Source organism: Neomonachus schauinslandi, chromosome 6, assembly GCF_002201575.2.
Source record: "Neomonachus schauinslandi chromosome 6, ASM220157v2, whole genome shotgun sequence".
NCBI lineage: Eukaryota > Metazoa > Chordata > Mammalia > Carnivora > Phocidae > Neomonachus > Neomonachus schauinslandi.
The window spans coordinates 106,952,779-106,974,470 of NC_058408.1; the positions used below are offsets into that span (position 1 = coordinate 106,952,779).

General features: G+C 59.8%; 1 protein-coding gene across 1 annotated transcript in view; it reads left to right on the forward strand.

The window, feature by feature from the left end:
* The window catches only part of ZMIZ1 (zinc finger MIZ-type containing 1), a 187,560-nt gene extending 170,395 nt beyond the window's left edge, over positions 1–17,165 (forward strand). Inside the window, exons 14-23 of the mRNA XM_021700290.2 lie at positions 677–818; positions 2,304–2,514; positions 3,642–3,747; positions 4,719–4,879; positions 5,844–5,911; positions 6,241–6,309; positions 6,744–6,988; positions 8,199–8,365; positions 11,561–11,818; positions 13,319–17,165. Coding sequence (XP_021555965.1) covers positions 677–818; positions 2,304–2,514; positions 3,642–3,747; positions 4,719–4,879; positions 5,844–5,911; positions 6,241–6,309; positions 6,744–6,988; positions 8,199–8,365; positions 11,561–11,818; positions 13,319–13,426 — 1,535 coding nt within the window. The 3' untranslated portion in view covers positions 13,427–17,165. The remainder of the gene's footprint in view (positions 1–676; positions 819–2,303; positions 2,515–3,641; positions 3,748–4,718; positions 4,880–5,843; positions 5,912–6,240; positions 6,310–6,743; positions 6,989–8,198; positions 8,366–11,560; positions 11,819–13,318) is intronic.
* The last annotated feature ends 4,527 nt before the right edge of the window (positions 17,166–21,692 follow it).

The window sequence follows — 21,692 nt, forward strand, 5'->3', positions numbered from 1 at the left end:
CCACCTCCTCCCTCTGTCTGGCCAGCACCACCTTCCCCCTCTGTCTGGCCAGCCCCACCTCCTCCCTCTGTCTGGCCAGCACCACCTCCTCCCTCTGTCTGGCCAGCCCCACCTCCTCCCTCTGTCTGGCCAGCTCCACCTAGGGCCCTGCGGTGGGCCAGGAGCCAGGGGGCTTGGAAGTTGGACTGCCTGCGGGGGCTGGGCATGTGGAAAGGGCGGGAGGGCTTGGAAGCAGAGAAGCCCCACCCGCAAGGGAAATTTGGGGTGGAGCTGGGCTGCCAACAGCCCTGAGCTGCTGGAGGCTGGGAGCAGAAGCGGCTCCCAGTTGTGGAGAGGGGCTGGGCGGAGGAGCCTGGGGTTTCCAGAATAGGTGATAGGTGCGGTCAGAGGGGAGTAGAGCCAGGATGAGTGGGACATGGGACGCAGGGACGGTGGGGTGGGGTGGACTGACAGAAGCAGCGGGCTCCCTGGTGTGCACACAGGCAAATAGCCCAGCTTCTGTGGCCCTTTCACACACACACACACACACACACACCCCTGTAAGTCCCGAGTGTGCAGCTAAGAGTGCGAGTTGTGTGGGGGGGGCGAGCCCCACCCACAGCCCCAGGGCCCATGCTCCTGTGTGCCTGTGGTGGCCACAGGCGTGCGGCTGACCCAGCTCATCCTCCCCACCCAGCCAACCACAACGATGAGCTGCGGCTCACCTTCCCGGTGCGGGATGGCGTGGTGCTGGAGCCCTTCCGCCTCGAGCACAACCTGGCTGTCAGCAACCACGTCTTTCACCTGCGGCCCACGGTCCACCAGACACTGATGTGGAGGTGAGCGTCATGCTGGGGGCACAGGCCCAAGCTGGGTGGGGGGAGGCGTCCGGTGGTGACGTCCCCGGCCCAGGCGTTGCCCTGAGCAGGTAATTACAGCATCTGCCGGCGGCCTTCACCTGTTCGGTATCATTGACTGGGCCCCGCTCTGGGCGGGGTTTGGGAGATGTTGTGGGGAACCTGCAGGCAGGCCTTGGCAGGTATAGTGGCCCAAGGGCAGGGAGCAGCTTTTGCTCAGTGTAGTCCTGAGAGAGTGGTCAGGGATGACCTCCCAGAGGAAAAGGGGGCTAGGTCAGACCCAAAGGCCGGTAAGGCGGTCTTCCAGGAGGGACGCTGGGCTGGCAGGAGGAACTTGAACATGGCTTGTTGTGGCTAGAGCCGGAAAATAGAGGAATGAGGCTGGGTTGGGCAGGACCAACAAGCCCTACAGGTTTCCAACAGTTGGCCACTGAGCCAGGCCGCTGCTCAGACATCCAGACACACCAGAGGACAAGGGCTGGGCCAGGCCCTGTGTTCTCTGCCTTCTACACCTGACCTCCCTTGATCTTGTCAGTGGGCAATGCTTTTCCCATTGACAATGAGGCCAGAGAAGTCGATTAGCTTGGGGGAAGTTCTCACAGCAAGCAGCAGAGCTGGGACTCGGGCCCAGTTCTCTTAGATGCCAGAACCCATTGGTGTCCCCATCCTCGGTCCTTCCTCCTCAGGCAGGACTCACGATGCCCTGCCACCCCTCTACCCAGAGTCTCTCAGCCACCCAGTGGGCACCCGAAAGACACAAGATGGGTCTGCACTGGGCACATACACACAGCTAACTCAGTGCCTTGGCCACGCCAAGTGAGCTTCGGTGGGGGCTGTAGACAGAGCTGGGTGGGTGGAAGGGCGCAGGAGCTCAGGCAGGAGGATGGAGGGACCCCTGTGCAGAGGCCCTGCTCACCCCTCCCTCCTTACCCGAGTGCCCTCGCCTGGGAGGCGTCCCGTGGCCCTGGCCTGCTTGGTTTCCACAGTGCCGGCTTCATGAGGATCCCCTTCCGTGCTGTATCTTTGGTGCCCAGCTGGGCGGGGAACTGAATCCGACACGGCCCAGGCCCGTCCCAACTGGAGTCTGGGTGGGACATCGTCAGCCTCCCAGCTGGTCTGGCCACATTAGTGTCTGTCCTTTTTGTCCCTCTCTCTCTGTCCTGGGAGAGCAGGTGTCACCCTGATAGGGAGGGGTCTGGAGGAGACCAGCTGAGCAGTGGGGTGTGGCTGGAGTGAACGGTGTGAGGGAACGTGGGTTGTCGGGACGGGTTTTGACTGGCGATGTGGGCAGGGGGGCTATCCAGGGTGGGAGAGGACAGTGCGGGGAGGCGGGGGCAGCAGTGGCAGCTGGGGACATGGGGCCCTGAGGGCTCAGGCTGTGGTGAGGTGGAGGCGTGCTGCCTGGCCAGGTGTCACCGAGCCACGGGCAGCGCCATCTGAGCCGTGCCACGCCCCCCCCCCCCCAAGGTCGGATCTAGAGCTGCAGTTCAAGTGCTACCACCACGAGGACCGGCAGATGAACACCAACTGGCCAGCCTCGGTGCAGGTCAGCGTCAACGCCACGCCCCTGACCATCGAGCGCGGCGACAACAAGACCTCCCACAAGCCCCTGCACCTCAAGCACGTATGCCAGCCGGGCCGCAACACCATCCAGATCACCGTCACGGCCTGCTGCTGTGTGAGTGTGCAGGCGGGGCTGAGCGCGGGGCGTGGTCCACAGCCTTGCCCTTGCGGCTCTGTCCGCATCCCCGTGGCCACTGCAGTGATCTTTGCCTCCACGCACGTGCGGCGGGCCCCCCGGGGCTGTGGGATAACCTTCAGAGCCACCGGGCTCTGGCCGTAGACGTGGCCTTTCCCACTCTCACGCCACAGCCCCCATCCAGTCCGCACACCCGCCTCAACTTCCTCCTGCGGGCCCCTCCTCCTGGACACCTTCTCCCCGTGTCCCCCATCTTCCACTGGTGAAGGTCTGTGTGCCTCGAAGCCAGGCACTGTTCCGGCTTCATTCACAAGAAATTTTTATATTCTGATCATCTTTTGACCCAGACCCAACTCCATCAAGTCTGGAGTTAACTTTCTCCCTTCTTCCCCCAACCCTGCTGTCCTAGAATCGAGTGTGTATGTGTCCCTCCGATCTGTGACCTGCTCTGGGACCACATCTGAGCCACTCTCCTACACCCCAGAGATCAGGGCCTGGTACACAGGGCTTGCTCAGGGATCCATGGGGGAGTAGATTGCCTGCCCCGCTCTGCTGGCCTCTGTGGGGGACACAGGAGAAGGAAAGTCACTGATCCTGCACTTACAAGCATAGGGACACCAAGGCTACCTAGAGATGGGAGTCACAGGATGGGGAGTACTGTCAGAATGAAGACCCTGTAGGGGCTTGTGAGGGTATACAATCCTGGAAAGCTTCCTGGAGGAGTGAGAACAGGGATGACACCCTCTGGCAGGAAGGGTGGAGGACACATGATGGGGAGCAGTGCTGAGCGAGGTCAGGAAGTGAGGCCAGCTCTCGTCCTGACACCAGGTGTCCCATAACCTGATGCCAGGGGTGTTGCGGTGTCAGCCCAGGACCCAAGCAACTGTCCCAAGTGGTGACTTCTGCCTGGGTCTCCAGGCTCACAGGTCCCAGGACACATCCTGGGACAGAGTAACATCACTGTGAATCAAGGGCCCTTTCCTGGGCTTGGCCTTCAGGGGCCTCCGGGCACACGTGGAGGGGGGCCGTAGGGGCCTGTTCCGCAGAGACTGGGGGGCATAGGGGGGCCGTAGGGCGGGGGCTGAGCACACACTCTTTCCTGGCAGTCCCACCTCTTCGTGCTGCAGCTGGTCCACCGGCCCTCCGTGCGCTCCGTGCTGCAAGGCCTCCTCAAGAAGCGCCTCCTGCCCGCCGAGCACTGTATCACAAAAAGTGAGTACGGGGGCTCAGGGAGCGAGAACCAGCCCCAGCCCGTGTTCATCGTCCATCCGTGTTCCTCATCTACCCAGGACCAACCTTAGGCTCTGTGCACAAACCCCGGGGCCCTAGTGTCTCTTGGCACCATTCCCCACCCCCAATTCATGTCCCTCTTTCTGGATCTGTGGGGATGATCAAATGAGCATGGCCTCTGAGACCTGCCTAGCCTGGACGAGCTGGATCACAGCACAGGGGATGAGGCAAATTGAAAGGAAACACCATGCTATAGACAGGCCTGGCAGGCTTCCTGGAAGAGATGATCAGCTAGAAGATCAGGTCTAGGAACTGGACAAAGGGGATCTTCAGCAGAAGGGAGGCCTAGGGGTGGTTTCCCGACTGGCCTCCCCACCTCGACAGCTCATGGCTAAACTAGGGAGAGGGACTTGGCTCAGAGTCCAGTCCTTTGGAGGAGACACCCAGGTCATTAGTGAGGGGCACCACAGAGGGAGGTGCCCCACGGCTCCTCCCTCTGTGCTTCTTCACGTGACCTCCTGAGCCCCAGGTTCCTGCCAGGCACTAGTCCATTCTCATCTCCACCCTTGCAGAAGTGAGTGCAAGAGCGCCGGGCCCAGAAAATCAGTGGGCAGTGGCATTCTGGGTTTCTGCACGTGTGGTAGGCAGTCCCCCTTCCTAGGGAAGGCGGGGCCTGTTCCGCAGAGACTGGGGAGCTGACATGGTGACCTCTAGGGACACATGCCTCCCACACATGGCACGTGGGGGCTGCCGTCCCGGAGTGCTGGGTGACCCAGGGTGCCCGGAGGGCCAAGCTCCCCTCTGATCAGGCCAGGGTGCGCCAGTTATTCCTGGGGCCTCCCAGTGTCTTCAGGGCGGTAGAGAAGCGGGGTGTGTTTGAGCCACAGGAGGGGATGCTATGTGTGCAGGACCGCCCCGTCCTCCACACCCACCTGTGCCTCCTGCCCCCACAGTAAAGCGGAATTTCAGCAGCGTGGCTGCCTCGTCGGGCAACACGACCCTCAACGGGGAGGATGGCGTGGAGCAGACGGCCATCAAGGTATCTCTGAAGTGCCCCATCACATTCCGGCGCATCCAGCTGCCTGCTCGAGGCCACGACTGCAAGCACGTCCAGGTGAGTGGTCCCGTCTGGGGCGGCTCCAGGGGGAGCGGGGTGTGGGCCGTCCGGCTGGGGTGCTGAGGGGAGGCAGAGGGGCCAGCGGGGCCTGGCTCTGATCCACAGAGCACTCTGTGGCCATCGGCAGCCAGTCGTATTCACCCACCCCAGCCATCGTTTGTCCTTGGAGCATCTTCTCCGTATGCCCAGGGCTCGGTTCCCAGGGAACCGATTTAGACAGTCCCTGTCCTGACGGATGTCGGGCACCAGCTGGAAGTCCTGCACATACGGCCATAGCTGGTTTGGAGCCCGAGAGTAGGGACACTTCTGCCTGATCACTGCTGTGTCCTGGGGCCTTGCCCCCAGCGGGTGCTCAGGGAACGAGTGACTCTCACAGTCTGGGTTGCTGCAGTCGGGCACTGTGCAAATGTGGGCGGCCTGGGTGGGTAGGATTCCCTGAGTGGGGGACTGCTCAGGAAGGACTCCCAGAAGAGGGTACAAGGAGCTTCATGGTGGGGCGGGAGCTTCCCTCTGGGAGAACAGTGTGGGCACAGAGAGTCTGGGCTCCTGATTTGTCTGACACATGTTGACGCACTGGACTGGATGTGGTCTCGGTGCCAGGGCTGGGCTGACGGGGAGGCTGGCGTCCACGCTGCCCCCAGCCTCCGTGAGAGGGGCCATCATGTGTCAGGGTCAGTGACGGGCATGCCAGGAAGCCTCCTCAGAGGACATGGGCGAGGGCCACCGGGCACAAGGGTGGTGTGAGGAGTGACGTGTGCAGGGCGTGGGGGTGGCCGGTTTGCCGTTCCAGCAGCAGAAAGGCCCCGTGACGGCCACCCGCGACACCCCAGCCCCAGTCCTCTCCCAGCACTCCTCTCCCTCCCCGCTGGGAGATCCTCATAAGGGTCCCGGAGGCAGTGGCACTTGCATCTCTGCGTCTGCTCATCTGTCTGGCTGTCTCTCTGTCTCCCGGCCTCTGCAGTGCTTTGACCTGGAGTCGTACCTGCAGCTGAATTGCGAGAGAGGGACCTGGAGGTGTCCTGTGTGCAAGTGAGTAGCAGCCGCCCCGGCGGGAGCCTCCCCACCTAGCCGCGAACGGGGGGAGCTCACTGGCCTCCCGCTGGCCCTGCTCTCCGGGGCCCAGCTGCCTGCACCTGCCCTAAAAGCAAAACAGGGAGCCCAGACACGGCAGAGGGGCTGTGAGCACAGGGGCTGTGAGCAGTCCCCTTGCGTCCAGCTGTCACGGGCCATCCTCCTCCTGTCACCGCCTGCCGTAGGAACCAGCATTAGAGGCTCTTTGACACAGTGGAGGGGTGGGCTCTGCTCCTGCTCTCCAGGGTCTGAGAGCAAAGGCCAAGCCCCCCTCTCTTTTTTTCCAGTAAAACCGCTCTGCTTGAGGGCCTGGAGGTGGATCAGTACATGTGGGGCATCCTGAACGCCATCCAACAGTAAGTAGGCCTCCCCAGCCAGGGGCCGTGGGGGTGGGGGTGCTGGCCCGGATAGGCTGACGTGAGCACGGGGATACTCCGGATAGCCCCTCGCTCTCCAGGCTGGCAGACCACTTGCCCGCCCGAGCTCTCACTTCTCTGTGACTCTGTCTCAGGGACTTCTCTACCTGGGGGCAAAGGAACTTTCCAGAAAGGACCAAACTCAGCCAGAGCAAGACAGTGCCCTGGATGGCCACTCCCTGGGTGGGAGGCCTTGGGGCCAGCTGTCGTGTGCCCAGCCACTTACTTTCTTCGCCTTAGTTGCTCAGTAAGATCCCTCACACCTCTGTCCTGTGCAGAGTGTGGTGAGAATGGGGGCAGGGACACCTCAGTGTCTGTCTGAGCTGGAGGCTCCCGTATCCTAGGACCTCAGTTCTGCCCCTTGCTCCCCCCAGCTCCGAGTTTGAAGAGGTCACCATCGACCCCACATGCAGCTGGCGGCCAGTCCCCATCAAGTCAGACCTACACATTAAAGATGACCCAGATGGCATCCCCTCCAAGCGGTTCAAGACCATGAGTCCCAGCCAGATGATCATGCCCAACGTCATGGAAATGATCGCAGCCCTGGGCCCCGGCCCGTCCCCCTATCCACTCCCACCTCCACCGGGGGGCACCAGCTCCAGCGACTACAGCAACCAAGGTGGGTGATATTGGACAAGGGGAGAGAGAGGAGACCCAGCAGGGCCCCAGGATTTCTGGGCTCATGTGGCAGGTGCGGGGGAGTGGGGGTGAGGGGGGTTGAGGTCACTCGACTTGGGGGTACGGTGGCCCATTCGACATTTGTCCTCCTCTCCTTTGCCACCTGGTTCCATCCAACCCTGTGGGTCAGCACCCAGCTAGGAAGGCCCAAGTGAGGAGCTGCCCCATGAGCCAACCTCCTGCCTCTCTCACGCTGCCCTGCCCTGCCTCCTCGAGCTCCAGGGGACAGATAGCGCCTCGACATCTTTGGAGCCTGCTTTGCTGGGGCTGCTAACAGAACACTCCCACTTGGAGTTCTTGGGCCTTCCCTGTGCCCTCCCATGTTACTCTGTGACATCTGTATTGTCCCTGTCCCTGCAGCACTCCCATCCTTCCAGACACAGAGTCCAGGGGTCTGGAGCTCCAGTCTTTGGCCACCAAGGTCACTGTCACTGCCTCTAACTCTCCCTGCTGCCCAGACCAAGCTGTACCCTACTGCCCTGGGTTCCTAGAAAGTTCCCAGCCCCCTTAAACACAGGAGATGGGAGCTCCCCACGGGATCCAGCCTCCTGTATGATTAGAGGCCCAGAGAGGTGAACCCACATAGCAGGGTCCCACAGCGTGCAGAGGGCCCCAGCTTTGCAGCATGCTGGGCCTCTGATCCCTCACTATGGCCATGGGGTGGAGGAAGCAGTGGCCAGGGAAGCCAGACAGCTGATTTCTAATGGTGACCTCCAGAATCTGATGCTGCTTTCTTTGCGGCCTGGGCAGATCCCGACCTCCCACTCTGGGCCCCGGTCTTCCCGCTGCTGAGGTGCAACCACGTGGGGGCAGTGGGAAACAGGTCTGGGGTCCTGCTCATCAGATCCTGTGCAAGGCTCAGACTCGGGCCTCGTCATCCCCGCCCCCCACCTCAGGAGCCTGGCCTACCCCTTGCTCAAGTTCTGCCCCCCCATTACTATAAAACAGCTCACGTCCTGGGGTGCTAAGGCCCCCCAGAGAGAGATGCACTGCTGCCCTGTCACACAGCTGGGAGGTGTAAGGCCACGGGAGCCGGCTCCAGTCTCGGGGGCCAGGACTCCTCTTAATTTACGTTACCCTCCCCCCCCCCATGGGTGGCTGTCTTTTCCCCAGGGTGACACTGCCCTGCTGCCATCTCCTTCCCTCCCCAGGCAACAACTACCAGGGCCATGGCAACTTTGACTTCCCCCATGGAAACCCTGGCGGCACGTCCATGAACGACTTCATGCACGGGCCCCCCCAGCTCTCCCACCCCCCGGACATGCCCAACAACATGGCCGCCCTCGAGAAACCCCTCAGCCACCCCATGCAGGAAACTGTGAGTACCTCTTCCTCGCCCTGACCGCCTCCCCCCTTTGCCCCCATCCTCTGCGTGGGACTGATGGGGGCAGAGGGCTCCCCCTCCCCGAGGACCTTTCTGATGTTTGCCTAGTTGCCTCCCGGGCAAAGGGGAGGACTGAGAATGAGATTTGGGTCTGGAGGAGCTCAGAGGGAGGGAGAGGCCTGACCCAGGCTGGGTCATGGCCCTTTGGCATTCTCGGACTTGGCTGTTTCACTCAGGATGTTGGATTCTCAGCTGGGGGAAGCTGCAGGCTCGCCTCGGCACACACCGCGCATACACGTGTCCACCTACCAAGTGTACCCACCTCGCCCCTGCACACACCAGCCCCCCCACCCCCACAGCCTCTCTCCCTGACTTACACACACTCTTCTGCTGACTTACGGTAGCCCCAGCCATCTAGAATTTTGTCTCAGACCCAGGGACTTGCTCCCCAGGGGTCTGAATCTTCAGGGTGTCACCACCTCCTGTGGGAAGAAATGTTGGCAATTCTGTTTAGCTTGAGAATATTCGCTTCTCGTTGCACATTACGTTTTAACACACACCCACCGGTGGTAAGAGGCCCGGCCATCCCCTGGCTCCTCATCCCGTGAGCACTGCATGGTTCTGTTCAGCTTCGCAGCCATTTCCTGGGCCTGTGCTCTGGGCCAGGCCTTGTACCCGGTGTGGGCAAGAGAGATGTGAGCCCTGTGCCAATGGAGCAATAGTTCTGGCAGCGGTCGGATGGAAGGAGTGGGTTTTGGGAGCACGGAGGCCTGAGGGCTGAAGTCAGGCCTCGGTCATCTTGTGCATCCCTGGTCTCACCCCTTAGGAGGAGGGGGCGGTCACAGAAGGCCTGGCAATGGGGTTGGGCGGCCCTGCATCGGAGGACGAGGCTCTGGGCCCTCTCATCTTCCACCGTGTGGCCTGGGAGGAAGGGCCTCTGGATGGTATTATGTTCCGTATGGAGTTGGCTCTGCCAGAAGCCGTCTTGTGGGCAAGAGCCACCGATTCTCAGCAGGAGTGACCGTTAACTGGAAGGCTAACAGGCTGAGGGGCAGTGTAGCAACTTTCCTCTGGAACCCCAGAAGGCCACGTCACACGTAGCTCCTGTCACGGGGCTTTAGCCACCTTTTTGCAAGTTACTTTCTGCCCCATGGGGCTTCTGACTTCTGGGGGCCTCTCTCCTAGCCCCCCTTCCTCAGCATTCTGTGCCCCGGAGTCACCCAGATCACACTCCACACACACTCACATGTCACACACCCTGACTCACAGCTCTCCGTTCCGGAAAATGGCCACAGGATGCCGCATACTTCTGGGTCCAGCAGGCTTTCTCCTGCCTTCTTAGCCGGGCCAGCTGGGGTCTTTGCAGAGGGACCTAAGCCCTTAGGTGACTTCCCAGCCCCCTCAAGATGCTCCCCAGATATGTACTGTCTTTCCCCATGTCTGAGCTTTTGCTAGGCGGCAGCTGGACCCAGAAGGACAGCTGTGCAAGAGGGACGGTAGGGTCACAATTACACTGTGCTACACCAGAGCAGCCTGGCTCTGGCTGAGCATCTGCCAGGAAGGATGCCCCCGCGTGCGGGAACTGGCGGGAAGTCTCCAGTGAGGCGTTGGTTCGCCACAGGACCCTCCCTTGCATAGAGCACCTGCCCCTCTGGGCCCTAGGACATTCCAGCAAGTTGTCAGGGCCAAGGGGGACAGCTGTGTCAGCAGATCAGGGGACTGTCTGTCCTGGGCTGGGCTGCTCCAGGAGTGTGGAGCCACTCCCTGTGCCCCGCCCCCCGACTGGGCACTGTGGGGAACCCACAGGTGTGGGTTTGGGGTCACAAGCTGGCCTCATAGTGACAGTTGTGGTGGCCATCCTTCCCGACTCTCGGTCCTTCGTATCTCGTGTGCATTCCCCACGCAGTCCCACGGTCCTGCGGTCAGGTCCCCGCTTGGAGGGGCTCACCAGACTGAGCAGAGACCCACCACAAGGCCTGGGAGCAGCTTCCAGAGAAAAAGGGTCTGGAGATCAGGCTGCTGTTTCCCAACCCACGACGGAAAACAAAATGTCCATGTGGCCTGGAAGATGGGGTGGGTAGGAAGGTACATAAAGACCCAAGAGACACGTGCTCACTGGCGGCCTGGCAACTCCGTCTCCCCTGGACAAGCATAGTGCACGCGGGGTGGGGTGACCTGTCGGGGCCCTGGCAGTGGGGTGAGGGTGTGGACTGGTGCTCCAAGATCGGAGCTCTGAAGGGAGGCTGTTTGGGACAGCACACAGACTAGCATACGGCCCCCTGCCCGGCCACAGCCCCATGTTCCAGTGCGTATGCCCACGGGGAAGCACGGGTCCTCTGGTTTGTCTGTCAGGGAAGCACCACCTGCCCCAGCCCCAGCAGGGTACACCCTACCCCCGACTCAGTGAGCCCTCGGGCTCACAGCGGGGCCTGGAGACCCCCAGGGAGGCAGCCTATTGCCGCCTAGGTGGATGGCCAACAGGAAGGGTCTGACAATGCGAAGAAGCCCCCCCAGCTCTGCTCCTCCGACTCGGATTCGATTCCGCCCTAGCCCGGGCAGCGGACAGGGCTCGTCTTGGGGCGCCGGCCCCTGCCACCTGGGGCTCTCAGAAGGAACCTCTGTGGCCAGCATCGCCCACCGACCGGGGCCCATGGTGGGGCGCGGACCCCTCCCGAGCTGCACGCCTGCCCATGCTGTCTGTCCGTGTCTGCTCTCCGCCACCCCGGCCCGCAGGGGGGCCTGCACCACGCTGCCAGCAGCACCCCTCCTGCCTCCCCGCTCCCTGGAAACATGCCCATTTTGCTTCTCCATTTTGCCCTTGCTGTTCATTGTGGTAGTGGTGTCCGGGCCGCAGAGGCAGAGGGGCTTGCAGGGGACTGCAGCCCACTCTCGGTGTCCGCTTGTCCCCGAGCCCCTGGCCGCCTCCCTCCCGGACCCACACGGCCTCAGAGGCCCCCTCCCCGCCTCCCCCTCCACAGCCTCCGGGACTGGCAGTTTTGGGGGAGGACTTTTTTTGTTTGTTTCTCTGCAAAACAACAACAACAAAGCATTGAGCTTTTGTAAGGGGGTGGCTTTGTTTTGGGGGTTTGTTATTTTCCCGGTTTTGTTTGGTTTTCATTTCTCCAGGCATCTCGTCGCTGTACCTCGTCACCTCACATTTCTTTTCTCCTGCTCTCTCCTCCTCCACAGATGCCACACGCTGGCAGTTCTGACCAGCCCCATCCCTCCATACAACAAGGTTTGCACGTCCCACACCCCAGCAGCCAGTCAGGGCCTCCATTACATCACAGTGGGGCTCCTCCTCCTCCTTCCCAGCCTCCCCGGCAACCGCCACAGGCCGCTCCCAGCAACCATCCACACAGCGACCTGACCTTTAACCCCTCCTCAGCCTTAGAGGGTCAGGCCGGAGCGCAGGGAGCGTCCGACATGCCGGAGCCTTCGCTGGATGTAAGTTGGGGTCACCACTGGCCTTGGCCTGGGACTAGGCCTGGTGCCGGGACCTGCCCAAGCGCAGGGGTGGGTGTTGAGGGCTCAAGGCCCAGGGTGGAGGAGGTGCAGCTGTGAGGGGGTGGGTGGGTGGTGGGTGGGCCTAGCCAGCCTGCCTCCCCTGGCTCCAGAACCAGGGGACCCCACAGCAGGGAAGCCTCCCCGAGGGTCCCAGCATCCTTTTCCTGACCTTGCCGGCGCCTGCCCTCTGGCCCCCTCGGCCACAGTCCTGCAGCACCCCCCCCCCCCGCCCCGCCCCACCTCCCCGCCCCCGCCAGGGCCTCACAGAGTCCCCCTGGGGCAGGGTTCTGGAGGAAGCACAGGAAGGCCCCTGCCCTTCTTCTGACCCCCTCCCCGCCACCCCCACCCCCCACATCAAGCTTGCCATCTCAGTGTCCGCCACACTCTGGCCTGAGGCAGGGGAGGGGCTGGAGTGACAGGGTCCCTCTGTCTGTGTCGCCGGTGTGTGTCCGTGTCCAGTTTCCTGTCCGTGCGTCGTCCATGCCCTGTGCTTCTGCTTGCTCCATCGCTCGCTCTGAGAAAGGACCAGCCTCGGGTCGTGCCAGGGTTCCTGGGGCAGAAGTGGGTGCCTGAGATTCAGGGGTCTCCCACCTTGAGACCCAAATGATCTGGAAAGTGGGGTGGAAGGAGGCTCCCTGGGATGGGGGCCGGGCAGCTGGCTAGGGGCCCCTGCCCCTCCCCTCCCATCCCACACCCCTGGGCTGTAGATTCCCAGAGAGGAATCTGCTCTGTCCTCAGCCACTGCCGTCTGCACGCCCCAGCCCCACTGTCACCCTCAACCCCGGCAGTGTCCGCTTCATGGTGAATGGGGTTTATTCAGCGGCGCGGCCATCTTGAATTCTCACCCAGCTCTCCTCCCCAGACCAGGCCAGTGGGGGTGCTTTTAGGTTCATGAGGATCCCCAGTGTGACAAAAAGGCTCCCAAGGGCCTCACAGTGGAGGAGGGTAGGGACAGTGTGCATCCTCGGCCCCAGGGGCCGCTGGGAAGGACGGTGCTGTGCTGCCCTCCAGTCGTAGGCTCACCAGGGAGCAGTGAGCTCTTGAAGGAAGGTCTAGGGTGGCGAGAGCAACAGGCACCACGTGGCCTTATGTGCAAAGCCACATGGTTCCGACTGGGAGGCCCGTGTGACCCACACCTCCTCTGGGCAGGGTCTTGGGGCCCGAGGCACACTGGGATCAAGAGAAAGCCCCTTGATGCCATGAGCCTTCCCAGCTGGTGGGCCGGAGGCCCCCCTCTCCCAAGCTGGGAATAAGCATGGGTATGCCTCAGACTAGCACCGTGGCCTGGATGCCTTTGAGGACAGCCAGCACGGTTAGTTTCCCCTGTTGGGCCAGGACCCCAGGCAGCAGCTAGAGGGCATGTGCCCCTGCAGTCCTCACCCTGGGCCAGCCCCGCCCCTCAGCTGACACCTCATCTGGGCTTCTGTACTTCTCTTCCAGCTCCTTCCAGAACTCACAAATCCCGATGAGCTCCTCTCGTACCTGGATCCCCCTGACCTGCCGAGCAATAGTAACGATGACCTCCTGTCTCTCTTTGAGAACAACTGAAGCCCGCTCCTCCATTGGGGCCATCCCTCCCCACTCTGCCTCCTTCCCTGTCTGTCCCCCACACACTTTACCACTGGGAGCCCCTGCCCTCAGACCGCCCCTGCTGCGGCCTCCTCAGAGCAGAGGGGCGGGAGGGTGCACTGTGAAGGCTGTGGGGGTCTGGTGCCCGTGCCCAGAGCAGGCCCTGAAGATGACCCTCGCAGTGGGGAACCGGCCCAGCGAGAGGGCACACGCTGATGAAGGCTTCCTGTCCCTCCGTGTGTGCTGATTCCAAACGACCCTCCAGTGCCCCCGAGGTTCTTCCGGTTTCTAAACTGTAACCCTGCCTCCCTGCTTCCTGGCCCAGAGCCTCCTTCAAGTGACTGTGAGCCTGAGAGAGGGGCACCCCGAGACCCAGGCAGCCCCCCCTCCGAGCCTTGGAGGAACAGTGACGGTTGGCGGCAGTGAGAACGACCCACCCACCACCACCACCACCACCCACCACAGAAAAGCACAAACCTCTGGGAAAGAGAACCGTCTCAGGGGCCAAGGCCGTCACTTTGACCCCTGACCTCTAAGCCAAGATGCCCTGTAAAAACACTCCTCTCTCAGAAAGCAGAGAAAAAGGACAAGATTCTGTGTTTGAGAGAGGGTGTGCCATTCCTGCTTGGGGACTGGTGGGAAAGGGGGTCAGGGTCTCCTCAGAGCCAAGACAACGCAGCTGGCCCCACGACCTCTGGACTCAGGCCGGGGGGTGGGGGCGGGGCAGAGAGAGAGTACCCAGCCGAAAATATCGTGCCCTTAGTTGGGGGACAGGGGGATGCCGCCAGCCGCAGTCGGATAGGAACGGCAACTTACAGCTTTGCTCCAAGCCGCTCCCTGTTTTTAAATGACAATTTAATTAAGCTACGAAGTCATCTGAGAAAAGGGACAGTGGACTCGGACGGCAAGCAAACCATTTCTCTCCATGTGTCCTGTTCCCTTCCTCCCGCCCAGCCCACCTCTCCCAGACTGTTATGTGGGACACCCGCTTCCCTCTGTCCCTGTCCTCCTCTGTCCACCCTGCCAGCCGGGGGCGCCAGTGGAGAGGCAGGGGAGGCTCGGGGCACCTGCGCAGGCTCGGCAGCAGGAGCCCCGGGCATGGGCATCTGTGTGGCCCGCCTGCCCCGTCTGCCCCTGCCCTCCAGGCTGCCCCGGCTGCACCCTGGTCCGTCACCACACGTGCCGGAATGTGCCCGCCAGCATCCCGTGGTGTTTCCGTGCCGCGCTTGGCTGCCGGCTTCTCCCTTCCTCCGTGTCCCTCTGCCCTGCAGAGCTGCCCACACTCCTGCTCGCTCGAGCAGAAGCAGCCTCTGGTTGCCCTCCACTGCTTCGCTCCATCAGGCTTCCTGCTCTCGGAGTCTCCCAGGGAGCTTGTGTGGGCGTCCGTTTTGTTTGGGGGTCCTCTGTGCCCCCCCCCCAAGCCGCATGGCCTGTGATGCTGCTGGGCCGTTGGGTCACTTGGGTCACGTCTGTGAATTCGTTGCGCCCCTTCCTGCTGCTGCCTGGGGCCTCCTGCTTTCCGTCCACTGTCCCGCGTTCTCAATCTCCGTCTCTCCCCCCCCCCCTCGTGGCGGGTGGTCCCCAGCACTCCTCTGGATTTGACCAGAACGGTGGCCCCAGCTGTTGATCTCCCAGTCACTGTACCAGACGGCCGGCACACGGTTTTCTATAGGAAAGCTGCCGTGGTCCCCGCCCCCTTTTCCTTTGTCCCGTTGTCGAGGTTTTTTCAGACAGTGTGGTGTTCCGTATGCAAATCAATTATTTTAAGAATTGCTTTTGTAAATATCTTTGTGAATATTTTAGTATTGTCTTTGATAATATTCGACATTTTCATGACCTGGTTATAGCCTTTGCTGGTGTTTTTAAAAATACCTTGACTCAATGACAAAGACCGAGTCCTTTTTTTTAAAAAAACAACAAACAAAAACAAAAAAGCAACCAGGGCTATTTGTACAGATGAAGGGACAAAGTACATGGGTGAGTGAGATCAGGCCACCCACTGCTTAGAGCCATCCCCAGTTGGCTGGTGGGAACTAGACGATGCCAGGTAGCATGTGGCCGAGGGCTCTGGCGGGTGGCCACACTCTGTGTTAGGCCATCTGGGAATGTTCTGCCCCAGACAGACTTAAAAATGCCTTCCTTAGAAGTTCCTGCTTCCTGCTGTGCTATTTTTTCCCCAGAAAGGCCTGGGGTCCATTCTGGTTCTTATCGGGTGTCCCCACTCTGCTCACCAACTTACCCACAGCTTTCTAGTATAGAGGGTCAATCTGCTCCCCACAGCCCGGGCTCTGGGCACCTCCCTCAACCATCTCTGCATGGAAGCCAGGGCCTGGTTCCCTGAGGCAGGTTTCCTGGGGCCCCTCCCACGCGAACCTCCACCAGCAAGTTGGGCAAAGAGCTTTCCCGAACCGTGGTGCCTGAAGCCCGTGCTCTGGGGACGTGCTTTCCCAGAGTGATTTTGGAGCCAGGCCAGGAGGGTGAGGGAGGCAGAAAGGTGGCCGGAGCTGGAGCAAGCCCCGGCTGGTGACAGATTCAGGTGACAACAGCCTCCCCGAGCCAAGGCAGCCGGTTCTGAACTCTAGGGAAGATGCTTCCCTCATCCTTTTGGACGACTACTTGGAGCCATAAGTAACCTCAGCAAAAACGAGGCCTCAGCAAGCCACTTCTCCATGACAAGCACCCACCCAGGCCGTAGACGCGTTTCTGCTGCCACTCCACGAGACGGACAGGGCGTCAGCGGGCAGGCGGGAAGGCCCGAGTACAGGCAATCACCCCATCTCCTTGGTTCGAAGCTTTACCCGTGTATCATGTTCCCTGTAGCCATTTTATTTTTTAAGAAACTTCTAATACTTTCTCCCTCACGGAAGCCCGAAACCCCCCAGAGAGCTACCCGTCTGCTCCCTCGACCTGACCATCTAGACAGGACGACGTCAGCAGCAGCGACTCAAGGGACAAGGGACGTGTGTACATATGTAAATGAGAAATAGAGACACGTTAACAGATGCATTCATTTCCCTTGGAATGTGTATTGTTTTTATTTTACGGAACAAAACAAAACAACAAAAAAAAAGGCTTGGAACTCCATCTTAACGTGGAAAAACTAGATCCTGTTTGTTAGCGTTTGTGAGGTCTCTCTTCACATTTGTCTCATGTAATATACTCTGACCCTGTGTGGAAAGGAATTTTTGTTCTGTTTTGTTTTTATTTTACCTACATGTACTATTTAGCTTCAGTGTACTTAGTCCTGCCACCTGTGTATTTTTAGGGTGCTATGGAAATAATGAAAAGAAACGGGGATTTCAGAAGAAAATTGTAACCAAATTCATACTTTGTATAATTTTTTGATATCATGATTGCAGGTGATTCACACGTACACACATAAACACACCCACAGTGCAGCCTGAAGTAACCCCCACAGAAACTGTCATCGTCTTTGTACATCTATGTACAATGCAATCATTTCATACTTTAAACTGGTCAGAAAACTAATTGTGATTTCTAGTCTTGCAAAGCTGTATGTAGTTAGATGATGTGACAACCTCTAATATTTATCTAATAAATATGTATTCAGATGAAACCTGTATATTAGGTGTTCATGTGGTTATTTTGTATTTAAAGATCAAATTATTTGACTATTGCTAGACATTTCTATACTCTGTTGTAACACTGAGGTATCTCATTTGCCCATGTTAATTGTTTTTTAAATAAATTGACAAAAAACGAAGGTTTGGCGAATTAGCTATTTTGTGAATTTTAAGGAGTGGTTTGGGTGTTTGTTTCTGCTTCTAAACCACCACCCCTGCCTGATCACCCAGCAAAAAAAACAGCAAGCAAGCGAGCAGTCAGGAGGTTTGGTGTTAATCTGGAGGAGCCCCTACCACGGGGTGTCTCTGGAGGAGGCCCTGGGACCTGGGACCGGGTGATCATGTTCAGACCCCAGAGCCGCCTCCTGGTGGGACTCCAGTCTGCAGCAGGCCCCGCTCTTGTTAGTGGGACAGCTGGGGTCTCGGGGAGGGTGTGCAATGCTGGCCAGGCTCAGAGCAAGCCCCTTGTGGACTTTCTAGGTTTGTGGAGCAGGAACCTATCCATGCCAAGCCCCAGAGGGTGCTGGCCAAAGCATCCAGAATGAAGATCTGGAAGCCCAGCGAGGCTTCATAGACCCTGCTGACTCAGCCGATCTCCCCCTTGGCTGGATCTCTCACCGTCTCCCTCCGGCCACCCCACTCCCCAGCACCCCTGCCCCCCACCATCCCAGGGGACCTTGGGTTTTCTCTTCTCCATAACTGTGCTTTGGGTGGGGTTCTGTAGCCATAGCCCCTACCCAGGCCACTGTCCTAACTCTACTTGTAGCCCCAGCCCTGACACAAACTCACTGCCGTCCCTGTGTCTCCTCCTGGAGTTTGGGGAAGTGAGTCTAATTCTCAGAGCCCAGGAGCGGGCCGCTGCCCACCCCCCCAGGTCTGGGCCTGGCCACAGGCACAAAACACATGTGGCTGCCCGGCCTTCCCTCCACAGGGACTGGGTGAGGGTACGTTCCAAGAAGGAAGTGGGGGCTGGCAGGTGCCCCCAAATATATCCCCTGGAGTGTAGCTGGGGTGTGTGTGGAAATGCGTGTTGAGAGCGTGTACAGGTCTCCTAAGTGTGAGGGGGTGGGGGGTGGGGGCACGCAGGAAGCAGCCAGGATGAGGGGTGCGTGGTTTCATCAGTCACGGAACTGCCTGTGGGGAACGGGGTGCCTGGAAGTCCCCTGCCTGTGGGGCTTCTCCAGGGTGGCCAGTTTCTCTTTCCGGTGCGAGATGGAAGGGGAGGGGGGGAAGGAGAAGTTACATTAAAAATGGAATCCTGGCCACCGCTGAGCCATGGACGCTGCCTTCTGCCCAGCTTCATGGGGGCAAGCTTACATGAGACAAATGTGATATAGCCGTCGCCTTAGCACAGTGCTGCTCCAGGACCCGGCAAGGGACCCGTGAAACCCACCTGGGCTGTGACCAGCACTCCTTCCTGAAATGGATGAGAGCAAAGGAGAACAGCAAGAGCACTTGGGAGGGTTCCAGAGTAAGGGAGGAGATGGATCGTGAAACGTTCATTGCAGTTGTGCGTGCGTGTGTGTGTCTGCTGAATCATGATGTCAAATTAATTCTTACTTGTGGGTTGTGGTTGAAAACAAAAAGTTTGAATGCCATTGCCTTCAAGGCAGGAAGTGGGCAGGGGATGGGGAGGGAGAGGCAGGGCAGTAGGCTTCCCTAACGATATATAAAAAGCAAACCGTCCCTGCGTTCTCACTTCGGGGCCTGAAACCAGCGTTACTGCTAAATACAGGTCTGTGCTGCCTGTCGAGGCTGCGTGGAGACCCGCCCGCCCCAGCCCCACCCCACCAACTCCTCCCGAGCCTGGTCACTTCCTTCTCGGGGCCTAGAATAAGTCCCCAGGAGGAGCTCGAGGAGAGCCTGGCTCTCAGGGCTGCTTGGAGGGCGGCCCCCCACCTGGGGCCACACATCCCATCCTCCAGCTCAGGCGTCATCTTGCGTTTCTGTTCTTTGCAACCCACCCCACAAAGCCCCCACCCTGAATCCAATGACCGTCCCTCCACATAAGACCATAGGGTACTATTGGGGAAAGTCACTCAGTCCCCCAGGTCAGTGCCAGGACAAATCAGGGTCTCTAGCCCCCCTGAGACCTCAGGGCATGGTCTCCGAGCCCCCCATCCACCCATGTGCCTTGTTCTGTCCTGTGTGCCAGCCTCCTGCTCAACCACGCCCACCTCACTCTAAGCAGGTTACTCATCACCCAGACCCCCTCACACCGTGCTCCCCCACTCACGACCCTACCTCCACCCTCCCCCAGCCTTATCTTCTTCTGTCCAGGCCCAGAGGATGTGATGGCCCTTCTCCAGTCAGAGCCAGCCCTTCCCCCAGCCCCTGACACCACTACCTCCTCCTCCCCCGAGAGGGGCTTCACTCCATCAGCCGGCCCCTTTCCTGCACCTTCCCCGGGTCTGGAGCTTTGGACCCTGGCGTGCTGAGGTCTACAGCCCAATCCCCACCCTTCGCTGTCTACCTCTCTCCACTCCTTCCCATGCAGACTCCTTGGCCGAGGAAGCTGCCCGTGCTCACTCGTATCCTCTACTCCCTACGGCTCACGTCTCAGAAGTGCTCTGAAACTCCTCTTGCAAGCCCGCCTGTGACCTCTTGGTCACTGAAGTCCATGCTGCTCTTGGAGACTGGCCCTCATGACTGCATTTGACAGTGGCCGTTCTCCTGGAAACTCTTCTTTTGGATTCCATGACAGCCCCCTCCGTTGGGGCTTCAGCTCTCCTTGAGGGCCCCTGACCGTGCCTTCTTTGCTGTCTTCATGGGTTCCTGTCGCAACTAGGTGCCGTGGAGCTCCCTCCGGTTCCCCTGCATCTGGCGCGCATGTCCCGCAACCACTCTCCACCAGCGAACCACCTCAGCAGCCAGGGACCTCCTTGCCTGGAAGGTTACCCACTCCCCTCCCCCCACACCTGCACCCCTGCCGGGAAGCCCACAGCCAACCCCTGAGTGCTAACAGCAACCACAGGACAGCCTCTTTGCTGCCTGCCGTGTGCTTAGTGGCTCCAGAGTCTTCCCTGTGGATCCGGCCAGACTTTCCGTAAAGCCAGATGCTTGCTCGACCCTGTCCCCGTCCGTCTTCTGCCTCACGGCCTCCCCTGTAGGTTCCCCCTGAGAGCGGTCCCTCGGTGAATCACAGGAACCTGAAGGCCTGTCTCAGGCTCTGCTCCTAGGCAACCCGACCTAAGGCAGCGAGGGCTTGGAGCGGGCCTGGGAGCCAGCCTCGGAGGACAGGATGCTGGAGACGGTCACTGACCAGATGGGAACGGGGCCCAGTCACTGGTGACAGCACCAGCCTGGGACAGCCAGGATGCGCTGTGACTTCCACCTGCGGAGAAGGGGGAGGGGGCTGCGCCCGCTGGGGCGGTGTTGCTGGCCTGTGACAGGTAGAAGGAAAGAATAAGCGTTGAGACTGTGGAACTGAGTGCCTATTGCTACGTGCCACTGATTCCTCGAAGAAAGGAAATTACAATCTCAGATCTCTTACTTGGCGATTTAAAACAATGTTGTGCAAGTCCGAGGAAACTGAAGGGAGGAAGCGTTGCAACACGCATCTCCCGCAGTCGGTGCTGATCATGGCAGAACCTCGGAGAGCGCTCGGCGCTCCGTCCCGTCAGGTGTCCTACGCCAAGATCGGGCCCCGAATAGGGAAGGAGTGAGACCCCAGGACTTGGGATGGGGAGACTTGCACCGACACTTCCCCCTTGGCAAATATCTGTTGCCGCTTGGAGGGTCTATTATGACCAGCTGACAGAGAAGGAACACTTCTGAACTTGGTTCACAGGTGAGACAGCTTGGGATGTGGGTGCAAGCCACAGGGAGAGCCCCACTCAAGATGGAAAGACCGAGGTGAGAGGGATTCCTTCCACTAGGCAGGGATTTGGGCAGGACACCTGGCCATCTATTTTGCATGGAGAGAGAAGCGACCTGAGAAAGGGACATACACATACTCGTGGGCCATGGCAAGTGGCTTAACTAGTTGGTCAGAGGCCTGGAAAGAGTAAGACTGGACTTGGAGGGACGGGGAGCACCGGGTGGGAGGCAGGCGGGTAGGCCTATGGGAGTGGGCCACAAGTATGAGGATCCACGTAGCCCATTTTTACATACACTAGAGAGCGTCCACTGCGGAAGACAGTGGTCAACCAAGGGCCTGGGACAACTCGGCCCAGAGAACAGCCAGTCTCTGTTCTCACCCCTCACCCCCACCTAGGCTTGCACCATCTGGGCTCAAGAACAGAGCATCCTGGAGACAGAGATCAGGTTATATGGGAGCCCACCAGCTTCGGTTCCCTCTCTCCAAAGCCGGTCCAGCTGCCGTCATGGCTGAATGTCCACCCTGTCTTCAAGAGAGACCATGTTGGGGCGCCTGGGTGGCTCAGTCGTTAAGCGTCTGCCTTCGGCTCAGATCATGATCTCAGGGTCCTGGGATCAAGCCCCGCATCGGGCTCTCTGCTCCACGGGAAGCCTGCTTCTCCCTCTCCCCCTCCCCCTGCTTGTGTTCCCCTCTCGCTGTGTCTCTCTCTGTCAAATAAATAAATAAAATCTTAAAAAAAAAAAAAAAAAGAGAGACCATGTTGAGTCTTAGACATTAACACACGATGAGAAGACCAACTAGCCCCTTGGTAGCAAGTTTATTACCCAGGACCCCCTCTATC